The following is a 16,634-nucleotide window of genomic DNA, read 5'->3' on the forward strand; positions in this document are numbered from 1 at the left end:
CCCCCCCTCCAGCCCTGCCCCCATGGAGGCCATTCAGCAGTCCATCCCCCACAGTAAAATAAAATGACCATAATGAGAACAGTCACCCACACATGTGCACAGCGCTTTACAGGTTACAAAGTGTTTCACATACATCATCTCATCAATTCCTCACAACAGCCCTGTGAGGTAGGCAGGGCAGGGGGTAATGTTCCCATTTGTACAGATGTGGAGACTGAGGCCTAGAGAGGGCCAGTGACCCACTTTAGGCCACACATCAAGTCACTGGCAGAGCGGGGACCAGAAGCTAGATCTCAGTACCGCCTCTGGCCTCTGACTCTCTCCACTGACTGTGCTGTCCCCCAGGAGGACCCAGCCCCTATCCAGAGTCTCAGCCACACCCTAGCCAGGCCCTCCACCCCCTGGCAGTAGTGCTGCCTGGAAGCCCAGCAGCCGGGCCCTCCACCTGCTCCCTGCAAACAGCCAACCCAGACCTGGGCAGGGTGGGTGGGCAGCTGGGGCTGGAACCTCCTTTCCTGTTTTCCTGAGTGATCCCCCCCCACAGGGGAAGAGAAGAGAAAGGAGGAAGAAGAGGAGGAGGAGGAAGAGAAAAACAAGAAACTGAGTTGGAAGAGGGCCCTGGAGCAATCAGGACGTCAAAAGTTTGCATTCCGACTAGCTATAGGAAATAGTTTTTTTTTTCTTTTTATTATTTCAAGTTTTCATAAAAATCCATACTTATTGAAACCCAAGTTACAGAAGAAGTTCGTAACTTTTTTTTATTGAATTATTGACTGCCGCATGTCGGTTCATTGGCTTTCAACTGAAGTCTGTCAACACACGCCCCTGTGCAGGTGGGGTCCCCAGGCCTGGACTTCTGAGGTCCTGGTAGAAAGAGGGCAGGTGGTGAGGGCTGGCGGGGGGCAGCAGAGGACAGGGGTGGCTGGGAGAAAAAGAGTGTGTGTGGAGGGGGCGGGAGGAACTGGGGAGTAAGTTGTGGCGGCCAGGCCCCTTCCCCTGCCTGGCACGCCCGGGGTCCCTGCCCCCCGCCCTGTCCTCATATCATCTTCATGTTGAACTTGCGGGGTGCGTCGGCAGAGCTGATGCCTGCGTCCGACTTTCTGGGCACATACTCGATCTCGATGTTGTGCTTCGTGTTGCCCTTGCCCCGGCTCCAGAGAAATAGCAGCACCAGGCAGAAGAGTACGACGCCCAGGAAAGAGATGAAGCCCATGGTGGTGGCGATGATGAGGGTCTTGATGTCGAAGGGAAAAGGCACGGTGGCACGGGTGCTGTTGGCCTCTCCTTCGCCCGGCTGGTTGGAGATGAAGGCGAAGGTCTTGTTGGGGACGACGCCCAGGAAAGAGATGAAGCCCATGGTGGTGGCGATGATGAGGGTCTTGATGTCGAAGGGAAAAGGCACGGTGGCGCGGGTGCTGTTGGCCTCTCCTTCGCCCGGCTGGTTGGAGATGAAGGCGAAGGTCTTGTTGGGCTGATGGGGCCAGTCGGGAGAGTAGCTGCGCACATGCAGGTGGGCAGGCATGGAGTCGTTGCCGCCCGCGTTGGCTGCGATGCACAAGTACGTGCCATTGTCCTGCACCTGGGCGTAGCGCACCTCCAGCGTGCCATCAGGGAAGACCGTGAGCCGCCCATTGCTCTTGGCTGAGACCAGGTGCTTGCGGGGCGAGAGCCAGAGGATGGCAGGGGGTGGGTCGCCATCTGCCCTGCACACAAACTGCACCGTGTGGCCCTCATCCACAAACACCTGCTGGGCCTTGCGGTCCCGGATGCGGGCGCGGCGGCAGGTGAAGTAGTTGGGCAGGAGCACATCAGGGAAGTCCTTGAACTCCTTGCCCTGGACGAACTCAGGAGTGGCACAGGTGGGCTGCTGCCGGTTGAAGTTGAGCCGCCAGCGGCGCCGGAACACCCACAGGAGCCGGCAGTCGCAGGCCAGCGGGTTGGAGTCCAGAATGAGCGTCTCCAGGTTGCCCACCGAGTGGAAGGCTGATTCCTCCAGTGTGGTCAGCTGGTTGCCGGAGACGTTGAGCACACGCAGGTAGTTGAGGCCACGGAAGGCATAGGGCTCCACCACGGCCAGCTGCCCACCCACCAGCTGGATCTCCTGCAGCCGCAGCAGCTCGTGCAGCATGGAGCCCTCAATGATGCTGATGGGGTTGTAGGAGAGGTTGAGGAAGCGGAGATAGACCAGGTGGCGCACGGCCAGGTAGGGCACGGCGGTCAGATTGCAGTGCGTGATGGACAGGGACGTCAGGTTGAGGCCATAGAGGCAGTTGGGTGTCATGGTATCCAAGTAGGGCCAGTGGGAGATCTCCAAGACCTTGAGTCGGTACAACCTCTTGAAGGAATAGTCCCGGATGGCATTGATGTTGAGGTGCCGGAGCCTCAGGACGATGAGGCCATGCAGGTGGGACAGCGCCTCGGTGGGGATGGAGGTCAGGTTGCATTTCTCCAACGTCAGCTGCTCCAGGCTGTTGAGGCCGCTGAAGGCGCGGTGGGAGATGTAGACGAGGTCGTTGTCACCGACCTCCAGTGACTTGAGGTTGTACAGGTCCTGGAACATGTAGTCTAGCAGGATGACGATCTTGTTCTCGCTGATGTCCAGCTTGGTCAGGTTACTGAGGCCAGTGAAGACGCCTAGGGGGATGAGCTTCAAGCGATTGCTGCGGAGACCCAGCGTCCGGAGGTTGAAGAGGTTGTTGAAGGCGCCGGGTTCCACGGCGCTCACAATGTTCTCGTTGAGTTCCAGCTCCTCCAGGTGAGGGAAGCTGGCAAACTCGTCCTGGTTGAGAGTTTTGATGCGGTTCTTGCCCAGATCCAGCAGGCGAGTCTCGGTGGGGATGCCCTCAGGCACAGCCACAAAGCGCTTGCGGTGGCACAGCACAGCGCGGTCCTGGGCAGAGCACTCGCAGCGGGGTGGGCAGCCTGTGGCCGAGCCTGACAGCACGGAGCCCAGCACTAGCAGGAGGATGGGCTGCCAGCAGGCCAGGATGGGGCTGGGCATGCTCCTCACACCCCCCACCAGCATCCTCTCGCTCACCTGCAGCCAGGAGCAAGCACAGGACAGGGGTGGTAGTTAGAGGACAGTGTATGGCTGGACCTCACCCTAAGCCCTCTGTACCCCCCAGCACTTCTGCCTCATCAGGATGTCCCAGACACAGATAGGGAGGCGGGGGTCCAAAGTGGTATATGACATTTTCTTGGGACTCTGCAGTGAGGTCCAGATGCCCAGGCCAGAGGGCCTCCTGCCACCCCCTGCTGCTTCCCCCTTGTTTCTTCCCAAAGGACCCTCCCAGCACCTCTGGGATGGAGGAGGTACAGGGAAGGGGTGGGGTCATCTCAGAGGAGCCAGTGTTGGCGCCACTGCCTTTACATTTCCCAGGCAGTGTGACTCCAGGCATGCACGCTGCCCTGAGTCTCAGTTCCCTCTGTGCTCATCAGGGATAAATCCAGACCTGCAGAGTTGTCCTGGGGCTCACAGAGGGGATCAAAGGGGCTCAAGGGCCGAGGCCTCTGGGAGAGTAGCAACGAGCAGGAGCATGTCTGGCCTCCAGCCTGCTGGGCAAGGGCTTCTGAGGCTGTTGGGGATCCCATGCTCTTGGCTTTTAGCCCTGAGCTTTCCCAGCTGCAGATACCACACCGCCTCCTACCAGCACTGCAGCTGAGCCCACAGCCCAGGAGTCCTGGGCAGTCGGCAAGCCCAATGGTACAGGGTCATGTTCACAAATCTCCTCCCTGATGGGGTTCCTAGATGGTAGAGGGCACCCCCATCCAGAAAGCCCAGCCCTGAAACCTCCATCCATGCCTCCCCCTGCACCTGCAAATCCCTACCTGGCCTCCCTGTGAATCTCTCGGATTCTTCCCTTCCTCTGGGTCCCATCAGTGACCCAGCTCAGACTCCTGGGCTCAGGGACCAGGACCATGTTTTCCTACCTCCTGGCCTTGGCTCCTGCAGTTCTTTCCTTCCCCTGCCTATTGAAATCCCATCTTCAAGGCCTAATTTAAATCCACTGCTCTTAAAAGCTTTTTCTGATCCCCAATAGAAAGTGCACTCCCCCTCAAAAGACCCTCTAGCCTCCATCCGTCTGTCTCTCAGGGTTCCCATCACCTTCTGCCTAGTACCAAGGTTCCTTGCAGCAGCTAGTCTGAGGGGGGAGCAGGCAGACTTTCACAGCCCAGGATGGCACGGGCAACCCTGGAGGTGCCAGTCTACTTCAAGGCACTGGGGACACTGAGGATGTGAGGCTTGTTCAAGCTGGGCTTGTTCCTGAAGAAATTCAGGACTCGGGTGGTGGTGCTGAGAGAGATGGTTCTGGGAGGGGTCCAGGTGAGTACAGGCTGCAGGTGCAAGGAACAAGGGGGTGTGGGAACTATCACTCTCTCCCATCCTGTGTTCGCAGGCCTTTTGTTCCCACTTCTGCCCCAGGCTGCCTCCCCATCTCCTCCATCCCTCCCCTCTCCCTGTCCACCTCCTTGGGAAACAGCCAGGCAAGCAGGGTGAGCAGGGGGCTGGGAGGGCTGGCCCAGTCTCTAGGAGTTACTGCCTCCAAGCTCCAGGGGATGGACCCCGTGGTCCCTGGGGGTCAAACTGCAGCCCTCTCCACGCCCTACACTCACAGCCCTGAGGGGACTCATTGCGGGAAGGGGAGGCCCAGGGTGATGTCCCATCTCTGCCCCAGCTCAGGTCCTTTGCCCACACCTCCTACCGCTCTCCATGCCTCCACACAGCCTCTGCTTTCAAGGCCACAGGTCACCCACACTTGTCATCCATACGTCAACCATTAAGGCAACTGAGGCTCCAAGAGGCTGTGGCTGCTAAAGGACACCCAGCTGGTGAAGGGGGTGGATTTGGCACAGGAGCTCTGGTCTGTCAGACTCCAGCGATGCCACACACTTTTGAATGCTCTGCCAGTCTCCCAGGACTGACAGGCACTTCCTGGTTATTGACTGACTGAGCGACTGATTAACCAGAGTGGACTCTGGGTGTCCCTGACATGTTCTGGAATCTGCAAGGCTTTTGTGATCCCCAAGGGCTTTGTGATCCCCTCTCATCCTCTCTCCAGACTCTTCTGCAGTTCAGCCTGTCCCCACCCCACATCCACCAGGCTATTTTCCAGTCACACACGCTCCACTGACCCACCAGAAAAGCAAACATCCTGACAGGCGATCAATAAGTAATTGGGCCAGCAGCTGGGGCTGGCGCGGGTGTGAGGCTGGAGACCTCGAGAGGTAAACAGGACTTTTAGCATCCAGCTCGGGGCTAGGCTGGCGGGCGGAGTGGGAGCTGCTGGAGAGAAGGCTGAGGAATGCGAGGGGCAGAGTGAGGACAGGGGCCACTCTGAGATGCTGGCAAGCTCCCCATACAGACATGAATGTGGCATTTGAAGTCTCCACCACCTGGCCTCAAACTACCCACCTACCTCCTCTCCCACCACTCCCCCCCAGCCAAGCCAGCCAGGTATTCCCACCTTGTCCTGTACATTCCTGCCTCTAAGCCATCTCCTTTGGGAGAACTGTCACAGCCTCCTGCCCCAGCAGCCTTTGTAGCCTTCCACCCCAAAGGCTGCCTCCTCCATGAAGCCATCCTTGATTTACTCAGTCAGTATCATCACTTTCCCACAACCAGCAGCCGGCTGGTGCAGGGATTAAACCTTAGATCTTGGTGTTATCAGCATCATGTTGTAACCAGCTGAGCTAGGTGGCCATCCTAAATCTACTTTATTCTTATTAGTAGTGATATCATGCAATTGGCATATAGCACATCTCATTCCAAAAGTGGTTTGAGCAACTTGACAGAAAAATTATGCTATAAGAAAATAAAAAGATAAAAGCTAAAGAAGGGAAGCCAGTCAGGAAGGAATGCCACAAATTCCTGCATAATGACTAAAGGTGAGAGCTTCCTAGTGACCTGAGCAAAGAGGGAAACATGCTTCAACATCTCAGCACTTGGCACCTCTCCTTCAATGTATGTTTCGTCCAGGGTCAGTCATGGATGCATTTATTTCACTTGCTACGGAGTGCTGTGCCCAAGGGCAGAGAGTGTGTTTGCAGCCTCAGAGCAAAGTACGGCACCGAACAGACCCTATTGAATGTTCTTTGAAAGGAAATATATGTGCATGAGTGACTTTTGGCAAGGGTGGAAGCCCCTCTGATGGGGCTGACCCTGGAGCAGGCCCACTGAGCAATGAGACCTGGGGGATTTAAATAACTTGGTAAAAAAGCTGGGCAGCCTAGCCCTGTGCAGCTGTCACCCACAAGCCTGGCAGTTAGACCTAGAAAGTGAGTAATGTGCCATGCTCCATGGGACCAGGATAGCTCTAGGAAGGCACATCCTCTAAACTGCTTCATCCCCTGCCTTTTATATGTGGCTGTTCTGACAGGCAGGGAAACTGAGGCCTGGAGAGGCTCGGATGCCTGCCCAAGCTGGCACAGCAAGAGCACAGCATGTTGGGCCTAGCCTCCTGGTCTCACATCCCCATGGGGTCCCTGTCATCTAGGGCTGCTGGTGGGGTCATGTCTGAGGGCTCACCCAAACTGCTGAGTGGACTACGTGCTGCTCCCGCCATCCTGGCATCATTAATCCTGCTGGCTACTCCTGCAATTGCCAAGAAGAGGTGTTTTATGCATTTTAATCAGCGTTTTATTTTGGATCCTTGCCCCCTGAAGGGTTTCGCACAATGGCAAGAGTTTAAAAATTGAACCAATAAATACAAAGGAAATAAACATCAAAGGCAGGCAGGTGGGCAGGCAGAGGAGAACATGCCCAGGGCATGGCGCACAGCCCTGGCAGCAGCCTGAGTCCTCCCCAGGCCCCGAGCAGTGGGGGGAGCCGGGCATCAGACTGTGCTGCAGAGGGCGAGACCCGGGCTCTGAGCTGCCCTCGCAGTGGGGAGGGACAGGCCACCAGCCCCCAGCCACACCCTCACTCGTGCCCCTGGGCAGATAGGGCCAGCCCACTGTGTGACCTGGGGTGACACCTGCCCTCTCTGGCCTGTTTCCCCCACTGCACAATGAGGGGCTACATTCCAGGGTCCCCAAGGGAGATGACAACAGAAACTGGACTTTCTCCAGCTGAAAAGTCAACATTATCGATCCTGGTTAAGGGATAAATGGGAGTAGGGGGCTCAGGCCCCAAACCGCAGTTTCACTCAGGCTGGAAGGATCTATATGAGGGTGGCCCCAGGCTGGCTGTCTCCCCTGACTGCGGCCTCACATTCGGGCTGTCCCTGTAGGGGCTCAGGGTGGGGAGGGTGACTGGTGGAGAAGGAAGGGGCATGGGATCACCCATGGTGGCCTTGGAGAGTGGCTCTGTCCCATAGGGCAGCAACTGGAAGCCCGTGGGGGTGGGGCGTGCCTCCTCCACAGTACCCAGCCAGGCCCACCCAAGACAGACACCCTCTTCAGAAAAGGGGCTAACATTGGACGCACTCCTGTTATGTGCCAGGTGTTAGGGGTGGGGCGTGCCTCCTCCACAGTACCCAGCCAGGCCCACCCAAGACAGTCAGACACCCTCTTCAGAAAAGGGGCTAACATTGGACGCACTCCTGTTATGTGCCAGGTGTTAGGTTTTATGCACATTGTCTCAGAAACCCTCACACCAGCATTCAAAACAAGCATTTCTTACCCATCTTACAGATGAGAAAAACAGGCTCCAAAAAGAGAATTCACTTGCCCTAGGCCCAGGCCACAGGCTAGGAGGTGCAGAGCTCTGTTCCTCCTGGTCAGGCTGCCTGCCCCAGGAGCCACCTGCTGTGAAGGGGGTTTGTCTCAGACCCCGCAGGCCAGTCCAGAGGAGGGGCCCCCAGGGCTGAGGGAAGGCGCCAGTCCTCAGATAGCTGCATCCAGGCACCCTGTCCTCAAAATCCAACCCAAGCCTTTCTCCGACTGTCAGAAAGCGGTACCTGGACTCCTTTTAAAGACACTCCATTTGGGCTTTCCTGGCCTAATCCCTGCTGAGGTGTGAATGGCTGATAATGGCTTAAGGTGTGAGCTGCTAATGGGGGAAATTCAGTCACCGGCCAGTCTAATCCTCAGGGCTGTGCTGAGAGCCCGGGGAGAGCAGGGGCTGCCTCCTGGCACATGGGGAGGGACTGAAGGTGGACAGGAAACCCTAAAGGAGGAGTCCAGCACCCAGGCTGAGCTCCTGCAGGAGGAATCCAGAGGGAGTGCGCAGTGGCAGTGGTGGCCTGTCTCCTCCCGGCTGGGGCTGGCCGCCCGCCTCTGCCTGCCCTCCCCTTCTCCCTCCTCCTCCTCCTTCCGCCGCCCCCCACGGGGAGAGAAAAATCAACCTGGAAGAAAATTGAGGTCATGTCCTTTGTCGTGTATAATTCTTTATTTTCCTCTTGCTCTTGGTTCTGGCAAAGAGTCGCTGGCCCCCAGGGTGCATGTGTGTGCGGCCCGTGTGGGCGCGTGTGCCTGCTGCCTCTCCTCCCGCCACTCCCGGCCCTCCTTGGCCCAGCGCCACCAGCCCCATCTCTTAGGCCCACTCAGAAACTCAGTCCTTTCCCAAATGTGCTCACCTGGCCTCTCAGCCACAGCTGGCTGGAGGGTGCCAACAGGGCAGGGCGTGGCTGCTCTCTGGGGCAGGTGGAACTCAGGCAGCCGCCAGGCATCCCAGATGCCCTGGACTCCCTGTGTCACCCGGGACAAGCACCTGGCCCCCTGCCCTGAAGGGAGGAATGCCCCTGCCCGGCCCACCACCCACCCCACAGGAGCACAGCTGATCTTGGGAGCTGCCAGCCTTCCAGCCAGCCTGCAACCCCAGGCCATTTGCAGGATAAATTATGAATTTTAATTGTCAAAGCATCTTCGTGTTTAAAGGTTTCTATATATAGGCTCTGCCCTCCAGGAGTGGCCAGTCTGGTGGGGAGAGGCAGGGTTGGGGCAGGGCCTAGAGGAGGCCCATCCTGGGTGAGCAAAGGGCACCAGGCTCCAGCCAGTACATCCCTGCCCTGCTGTGTGACCTTGGGTAAGTCCTGGATGACTGTGTGTCTCGTCCACCCCCTTCACAGCGTTGCCTGTGCGGGGCCCACCTGAGCAGATGGCGCAGCACACCCACTGGATGGCAGCAGTCCCAGAGCTGGGGAGGGTAGGGAAGTGCCTATGTGGGGTGACCTGAGGGTGCCCAAGGAAAACCCAGATCCTGTGCCCCTTGTCTCCCTCCCCATGTCTCTGAGATGCCAACCCAGGTTCTCAGGGACAGGAAGGCACCCCTGAAGGCCTCTGGCCCCATCCCCTGCCCAGGCCAGTGGCCCCTTGAGATACTCTTGCCTCATCCCCACTCACCCTCTCACACCTTCCTGGGGCGCCCTGGGGACCCCTCCCAGCTTCCCCAGCACCCAGGGCTCCTTACCTTGGGAACAGCTCAGACCAGCCTATTCCAGGCTTTGGAGGCTTGAGAACCAGCCAAACCCCACCTGGGACAACCATAGGCCTTAGGCTTGCAGGGGTAGGGGGAGGTCACAGCCTCACAGACCCAGGGCGGGCACTGGGGAGCTGAGGGGAGCCGTGGAACTAGCATGGGATTTGGGACTAGCCAGAGACCTAATAAATATAATGACGATGGTGACTGGAAAAACCCTTCCGTAGGGCCTTTGGTGTGCCAGGCATTGGTCTAACCACTTTACATACAAAAATTCATTTAACCCCACGGTGGCCCATCGAGGTAGGTACTGTTATTATCCCCATTTTCCCATTTTGCAGATGGAGAAAACAGAAGCGCAAAGAGCTTCTGTAACTTGCTCAAGGTCTCAGAGTTAGCATGATTTGAACCCAAGCAGTTTAGTTCCGGAGTCCACACACTATGTCACTTCCCTACACTGCCATGTAAAAAAAAGTAAAAAAAAAAAAAAAAAAAAAGCTAACACTCACACAGCATGGACCGCACGGTTGAATCTCCACAGCAGCCCTGCAAGGTTGGCGTTATTCTCCCCATTTTACTGATTAGAGAACTGAGGCATGGAGAGGTGATGTGACTTGCCCAAAACCACACAGTGATAAGTGGTGGAGCTGGGATTAGGCCTGAGGCAGTTAGATCCCAGGTTGTACCGCCACTCTTGCAAGCTGCCTCTCTCTGATTCAAATTCAAGGGCCCACTGAGCTGCATGATCTTGGGCAAGTGGCTTTACCTCTCAGGACCACAAACCCCTCATTTGGAAAAGGGAGGGCAGACTTCATGCTGCCCTCACAGGGCTGGGGCAGGAGAGTTCAGGAAGAGAGAAGGCAAGAGACATGGATTTGAAGCACACACTTAGTGCTTTGTTGAGTGACCCCACCAACCCTCACCACATTAGCCCCACTTTACTGATGAGAAAACTGAGGCTCTGAGCCACTAGTTCACCTGCCCAAGGTCCAGAGGCATGATAACCTTCTAGCCCATCACACAGGTAAGGACACTGAGGCCTAAGAGCATCAGGGACACGTCCAAGGTCCCACAGCATCTCAGGGCCAGGGTCTAGAAAGAACCCCAACCTCCTGACTACAGCCACCTTCATCACGCAATGGTCATATGGCCACTTGTCTCATGGTGACGCTAGGTCAGGGACGGGTGGAGGTTTGGGTTATTTCTGCCTCAAAAAGGGGAAAAGATTTAAAAAGCAACGTTCTCCCCTAATAAATCACAAAACAAGGTCCAGCAAGTTACCCATACCATGGATATGCAAACTATGAATAAAAAAACACTTGCCCTTCTCTCCTCACACTGGCTGTTCAAGCCCTCTATGCTTAAAGGAATCTGGCCAACCCCTTACCAAAGCTCATTTTTCCAGCCTGGTAAACTGAGCTCAGTATCAAGGAGGTGATGGGCCCCTCTGGTCAGTCACATACAGGTGCTGTCCACACTGGCTGTTCAAGCCCTCTATGCTTAAAGGAATCTGGCCAACCCCTTACCAAAGCTCATTTTTCCAGCCTGATAAACTGAGCTCAGTATCAAGGAGGTGATGGGCCCCTCTGGTCAGTCACATACAGGTGCTGTGTCCTGCTCAGGCATAATTGATGCCATCACCTGGCTGCCTGTTCATGAGAAGCCCAGGCCTGGGGGGAAGAACTGTTACCTCTGCAAATCTCTAAAGGGTGTATCAAGGCAGGGGGTGCAAAGAGGGCGGAAGATGGAGCTAAGGCCTATGGGTGGAGTCACAGGGGAGGTCCCTTCAGCTCGGGGTGAGGAAGCACATGGAATATCAGATGGCTCAAGATGGAATATCTGCCTTGGTAGTGAGTGAGCAGCCTGGTACAAGAGGCATGCAAGCGGAGACCCATGGATCAGGACACTGCAGGAAGGCTCCTCTGCTGGGATCTACACCTCAGCAGACCCTCTCAGCTCTGAGGCACCCGCATCTTGCACCCAAGTTAAGGGACTTGAGATGGCCAGTCCCCCAACCGCACCTGCAGCTCTGCACTGGGGGCCAGGCAGAAGCAGCATGCTGACCAGCTCCACCCCCTCCCAGAGCCAAGAGCAGGTTCTCTGCAGAGGGAAGCAGGGGAGGTGGCAGAGAGAGATTAATTCCCTGAAATGGAAAAAAATAGAAAAACACACACACACCACACACCCTAATAACATGTAATAAGAGGTTGAAGACGGGGAACAATGCCCTGGTAATGTCACCCTGGCGGCAATCAATTTGGGTGTCACATGAAATAGGCATAATTATTCCACCAGCCCCGGCGCTTGTCTCTAACCAGCTCCAGGGGCCCAGGCCCAGGCGGGGAAGGCAGAGTGGAATCAATCGTTGGTGCATCAGGCTGGCAGAGGAAGCTGCTCCAAATTAGCTGCCAGTACCGGGTTTCTCAGCCCCTCTGGGCAGGCAGGGGGCATGAAGGCACTGTGGGTGGGGGCCCTCAAATGCCCAGGAGCCACCTTGCTCAGCCACCCCTCACTCACTCCATGGGCAAGAGCAATCAGAGAGGACTCCCCAAGGAAGTGGGAACGATGGAGGAACAAACACACATCTGTTTCATCCGATGTTCATTCCCTGGGCACCAAACTCTTCCTAAGCGCTCACCAATGCCAGGTGCCAGAATAATGAAGCGCAGGCTCCCTCCATTTCTGCAGATAGGATTACCCCTTCCCATCCTGGGGGTGAACACAGAACTACTGGGGTTCCTGGAATTTGTTGTCTTCTTTTTGCTCTAAGTGTGCAGGGACTTAAGCCTTCCTTGCTCCTCCTTCATTCACACTTCCTTAGAGAGTCCTCCCTGATTGCTCTTGCCCATCTCTGAGCTCAGGACTTATATAGACAGCATCCCCACAACTGGGGAAACTGAGGTGCAGAGGAGACAACTGCTAAGTGAGCATCTGTTGAGCACTGGCTGCTGCCCATCCCAACCCTCATTTCACACACCAGAAACCTTGAATTCTAGGAATGCAAATCAGGGCCATAATAAAATACCATTTTATGCTCATTCAATCAATAAAAATCAAGACGTCTGACAATACTGAGAGATGGCCAGGACGGGGAGCAATGAGAACACTCATCTCCTGCTGGAAGAAGTGTAAACTGGCCCAGCCAATTTGGAAAACACACAGGCACGTTTCCTAGTAAGGCTGAACATGAGCATGTCCTACAGCCCAGCAATTCCGCTCCTAGATGTGTGCCCCAGAGACACCCTGCACATTGCCTCAGGAGACAGGACAAGAAGGTTAGCGGCAGCATTGCTTAGAACAAAAAAGGGAGACAACCCAAATGCACATCGACAGGAAAACAATAAATATACTGTGTTAGGTTCACATGACAGAACCTTATACATCAGTGAAAAGGAATGAACTACATCTGCTATTATTTGCAAAAATATAGATGAAGTTTAAGAATATGATGATAAGGAAAACAAGCAAATGCCACAGGACTGCATACAGTTCATGCTCTTTTTTATAAAATTCAAAAATAATTAAAACTGAACAATTTATATATGTTAAAATACATGATTTTAAAGAGGCAAGGGATGGGATTTGGAGAAGCACATGGGAAGGTGTACATCATTATTAAAGTACTAGTGCTTAAGTTGGAGAGTAAGGTCATGGTGTTCATTATATTATTATTATTATTACTAATATTATTATTAATGCTGAATACATTAATTAGCTATACAATATATAATTGATATTTATATAACTATAAATAATATAATCATATAATATTATAATTAATATTATTATTAACACTGAATATATTGATTAATTAATTAACAGGCCAGGCCTGGACCAGTGAACAATAGCCCCAGCCCACAGGCCAAGAGGAAGGCATTCTAGACTTAGCCCCATGCTTGTAAGCTGGGGACTTCAGGCAATTCACTCCACCTCTCCGGCTCTGTTTTCTCAGCTATAAAATCAAATCTCTGTACCATCTACAAGGAAAAGACCAAGAGCATGTCACTGATATAAACTACGGTAGCTAGCATTTACTAAGGCTTACTGTGTACCAGGCACTGTTCTAAACACTGTGCATATATTAGCACACTCAATTGTTACAACCTCCCTAGAGGTTGTCTTCAGTTTATGGATAAGGAGACTGAGGCCAAGAGAGATTAAGTAATCAAAGTCACAGAGTGAGGCAGTGGAGCTGAGACTTGAACCCAGGTTTCTGGCTCCAGAGTCCACACTCTTAACTCCACTATGAAATAACATTGAAGAAACCGAACATACATGAGGAGTAGATTGCTGTCAGTACCGCTCTCCTGGGCCCACAGCACCCAAGGATATTCATTCATTCAACACACAAACAAACGTCAGCAGCAAGAATGCCTCAAATGCATTTGGAAATGAACCTGCCTCCTCACACTCTCTACAAAGAAACTTCCCTGATTCTGGAATCCCCTGCTTTCTGTGTCTCTGCAAAGGCTGCCAATACTTCAGGACTCAGCCAGTCTCCCTCTCTCCCTGACTGCTCCACCCCAAGGTGGAAATCCCGCCCTTCTCTGAGAGCCTGGCTGTGCTACTCAGTACCCGGCCTTGGCTCTCCCCAGTCCCTGCTGGGGATTAATATCACCTAGCTCTGTCCATCCCTGCAGGCTGAGGACACCATGTCCCCTTCAGGTAGTCCTTGCCACTAGCGAACAGCTGCTCCTTGGGGCCTCTCAATGTCTGCCAATCCCAGGGGCCAGGCAGGGGATCCCAAGGGATGGGTACTAGGATTGCCCAGGGTGTTCAAGGTAATCCATGGCAGCCATGAGAGGGCCTAGCCCAGAGCAGAGCAGGCAGCTCGGTCAGGGTGTGAAGAATAAATGCATAAATGAACTGGCTGGTACAATATCAGGTACAAAACAGTGTGGTGCTGTGCTGTGGGTGCCTGGAGGAGGAGGAGGATCAGTGACTTGGAGCAGTCAGGGAGACTTCTTGGAGGAGGAGCCAGGAGAAAGAGAGGAGGGGGCCTTTTGGGCAGGGATGCCAGACTGAGCCAGGTGAAGATGGGGGGTATGTGCAGGAACTGGTGGGAACAGAACAGAGGGCCATCACTGGATAAACTATTGGGAGGGGGCCCTGAGGCTCGAAGGCCACCATCCTTCCACAGAGTGCCACACACAGGACAGCTAGACCAAGAGATGCCAGCCAGTAAACTAAGGCCCTGACTTAGAACCACCAGCACCCACTGCCTCCCTCCCCAGCCCCACTTCCTCTCCCTTCCAGCTGACACGCTGCCCTGTGCCTCCACGGGGCCCTGCGCCATTCTCCTGTTGGCCTCATGTCTCGCAGGAACACCCCCAATCCCAGCCACGCTCCTCCAGCCATTTGCTTCCTTGGCACCTGAAGGGCAGCACCAGCTGTGCCATTGCTGGTACCAGGGTCCTGTCTACTTTATGCTCGACAACAACCCAACTCCACAAGATTTTTTTTGGGGGGGCAGTCCCTCTGGAATTCTAGGTATAGGAAAAATGGGTGCTCAGAGGCAAGGGATGGAGGAGATGACACCCCTCCCCCCCAATCAACAAGGACTATTGCAAGGGGTAGAGTGGTCTCTCCACCTCCCTTCTTGTCACACAGGGTGCCTCAGCCCACAAGCCATGGTACCTCGGCCTTGAGCACACACCCGTCCCCCTAAAATCCAGCCCCCTGGATTGGAGACCTACTCTAACTCCAGGCTCTGGAGAGCACTGCAGCCTTAACTAAGCCCTGCCCAGGGCCCAACTCACACTTAAATTGGCAGGGGTTGGGGGAGGGGACAGAGAGAACCAAAACATCACAGGGGGCCTGTCCCTCCCTGCCTTTGCTAAGCTCCCTCCAGTAGGGGCAGCTGGGTGCTGCCAGGACCCCCCATCTGATAAAAGAGATTGTGCCCTCTTCCATCAGGCTTCCAAGGAATTCTTGGTCTCTCTCCTCTGTCCACTCTATACCCTCCCTCCTGCCTCAGGCCACGGAAAGCAGGAAGGACAGGCATGCTGTCCTAGCAGAACAGGTGTTAGCACCTTCCCAGAGGCATGAGGACTTTGAGCCCCTCCTGGTGCACACAAGGACAAAGGGTCCAGGAGCAGTGACCCTCTCTTTCCTCTCCGGCACTCCTTGCTGGATCTGGGGAAGCTCCAGGCTCTCTGCCGGCTGGACGCCCTGCTCATTGCTCCCCAGACACGGGAGGCACCGGTGCTGGAGCCGCTGGCATAATGACCGGCAGGGCTTAGCCCGGAGCCATGGGCCAGGCTGGGCTGCACGCCCTCTGGCTGCCCAAGCCAAGCAGAGGACTGAGGGAGGACTGGGCTGGCAGGAAGGGGCTTGCCCAGATGGCATGCCCCCATCTCAGGGCCTCCTGTACTCCCACCCACTAGGACAGAGCTGTTCCCATCCTCCCAGATGCCCCTTCTCCACTCCAACCTCAAGACCTCTGAGAACAAAGAGGAGGTGCCTGGCACAACCAGAGCTGAATGGGGTTGGGCTGGAACCCCAGCAAGAACCAGAAGAGACTGCCCACTGGCCTGGCCCCAGCCCTCCTCCTCAAAGTGGGATCCACCAGGAGGGACATGTCTCCTGGGGGCACCGTGGGGAGCAGGAAGCCCACAGCCCACCCCAAAGAGCAGGAGGCTCCCTCCTCACCTCCCTCTTCTCAGCTGGTTCCCACCTCCCTCAGCTCTGCCTCCAAATGAAAAGTGGGGCAGGAGGAGGTGAGAAGCCCTGGCTGAAGGCAGACAAAGGGGAGGCCCCTAAAGGGATCCCAGGTCCTCCTCTCCAACTCTCTCCTCCACTCTCCCTACCCCCATCTCCCTTTCACTGGGCAGGAGCTGAAAAGGGGCCTCCGCTTGTGTGGGGAGGGAGCTGCCATCCAGGCTGGAGCTTTGGAGGAACCCATTCCCTGACCTATGTCCACCGGTCAGAGAGTGCCTGGTGCTGGCAGGGGCGGCCTGGGGGTATCTGGGGTCCATGGGGAGAGGCACCTACCCAGGCTGACCAGGGAGCTTATTCTCCAGGGTGACCAATGCTCAGAATGGGAGGGTGGACGGGAAGGCACCGGAGAGGGAATGGGACACGGGTGGGGGCCCCTCCACAGCTCCGGGGTCCCCAGCTTGCCAACCTGGAATTTGTTGGGTGGGGGCAAAGGGAAAGGAATAATCTTCATTTCTGAGGCTTCAGAGGAGAGGAGATCATGCCCGTGACCCCAAAGGGGGGTCTGGGTGCCAATGGGATGCCCCGCAGCCCCAGGAGGGCGCAGCCCGGGCCGACG

General features: G+C 55.5%; 1 protein-coding gene across 1 annotated transcript; it reads right to left on the reverse strand.

The window, feature by feature from the left end:
• Positions 1-77: 77 nt before the first annotated feature.
• On the reverse strand, positions 78-3,036 carry LOC103582879 (leucine-rich repeat and immunoglobulin-like domain-containing nogo receptor-interacting protein 1). The gene is made up of 2 exons (XM_008564351.1): positions 1,424-3,036; positions 78-1,279 (listed from the first exon to the last, which is right to left on the reverse strand). Exons 1-2 carry the CDS (start codon positions 3,023-3,025, stop codon positions 1,037-1,039), a joined length of 1,845 nt encoding a protein of 614 aa, XP_008562573.1. The 5' UTR covers positions 3,026-3,036; the 3' UTR covers positions 78-1,036.
• Between the last annotated feature and the right edge of the window lie 13,598 nt (positions 3,037-16,634).

The sequence above is a fragment of the Galeopterus variegatus genome, unplaced genomic scaffold (assembly GCF_000696425.1).
Source record: "Galeopterus variegatus unplaced genomic scaffold, G_variegatus-3.0.2 Scaffold18324, whole genome shotgun sequence".
Classification (NCBI taxonomy): Eukaryota; Metazoa; Chordata; class Mammalia; order Dermoptera; family Cynocephalidae; genus Galeopterus; species Galeopterus variegatus.

Bases quoted from the DNA above. Each gene is read 5' to 3' on its own strand.
- LOC103582879 (XM_008564351.1), bottom strand. From the start codon at position 3,025: ATGCTGGTGGGGGGTGTGAGGAGCATGCCCAGCCCCATCCTGGCCTGC. The intron at 1,280-1,423 runs GCCAACAGCACC...GGCGAAGGAGAG, and splicing joins ACCAGCCGGGCGAAGGAGAG to GCCAACAGCACCCGTGCCAC.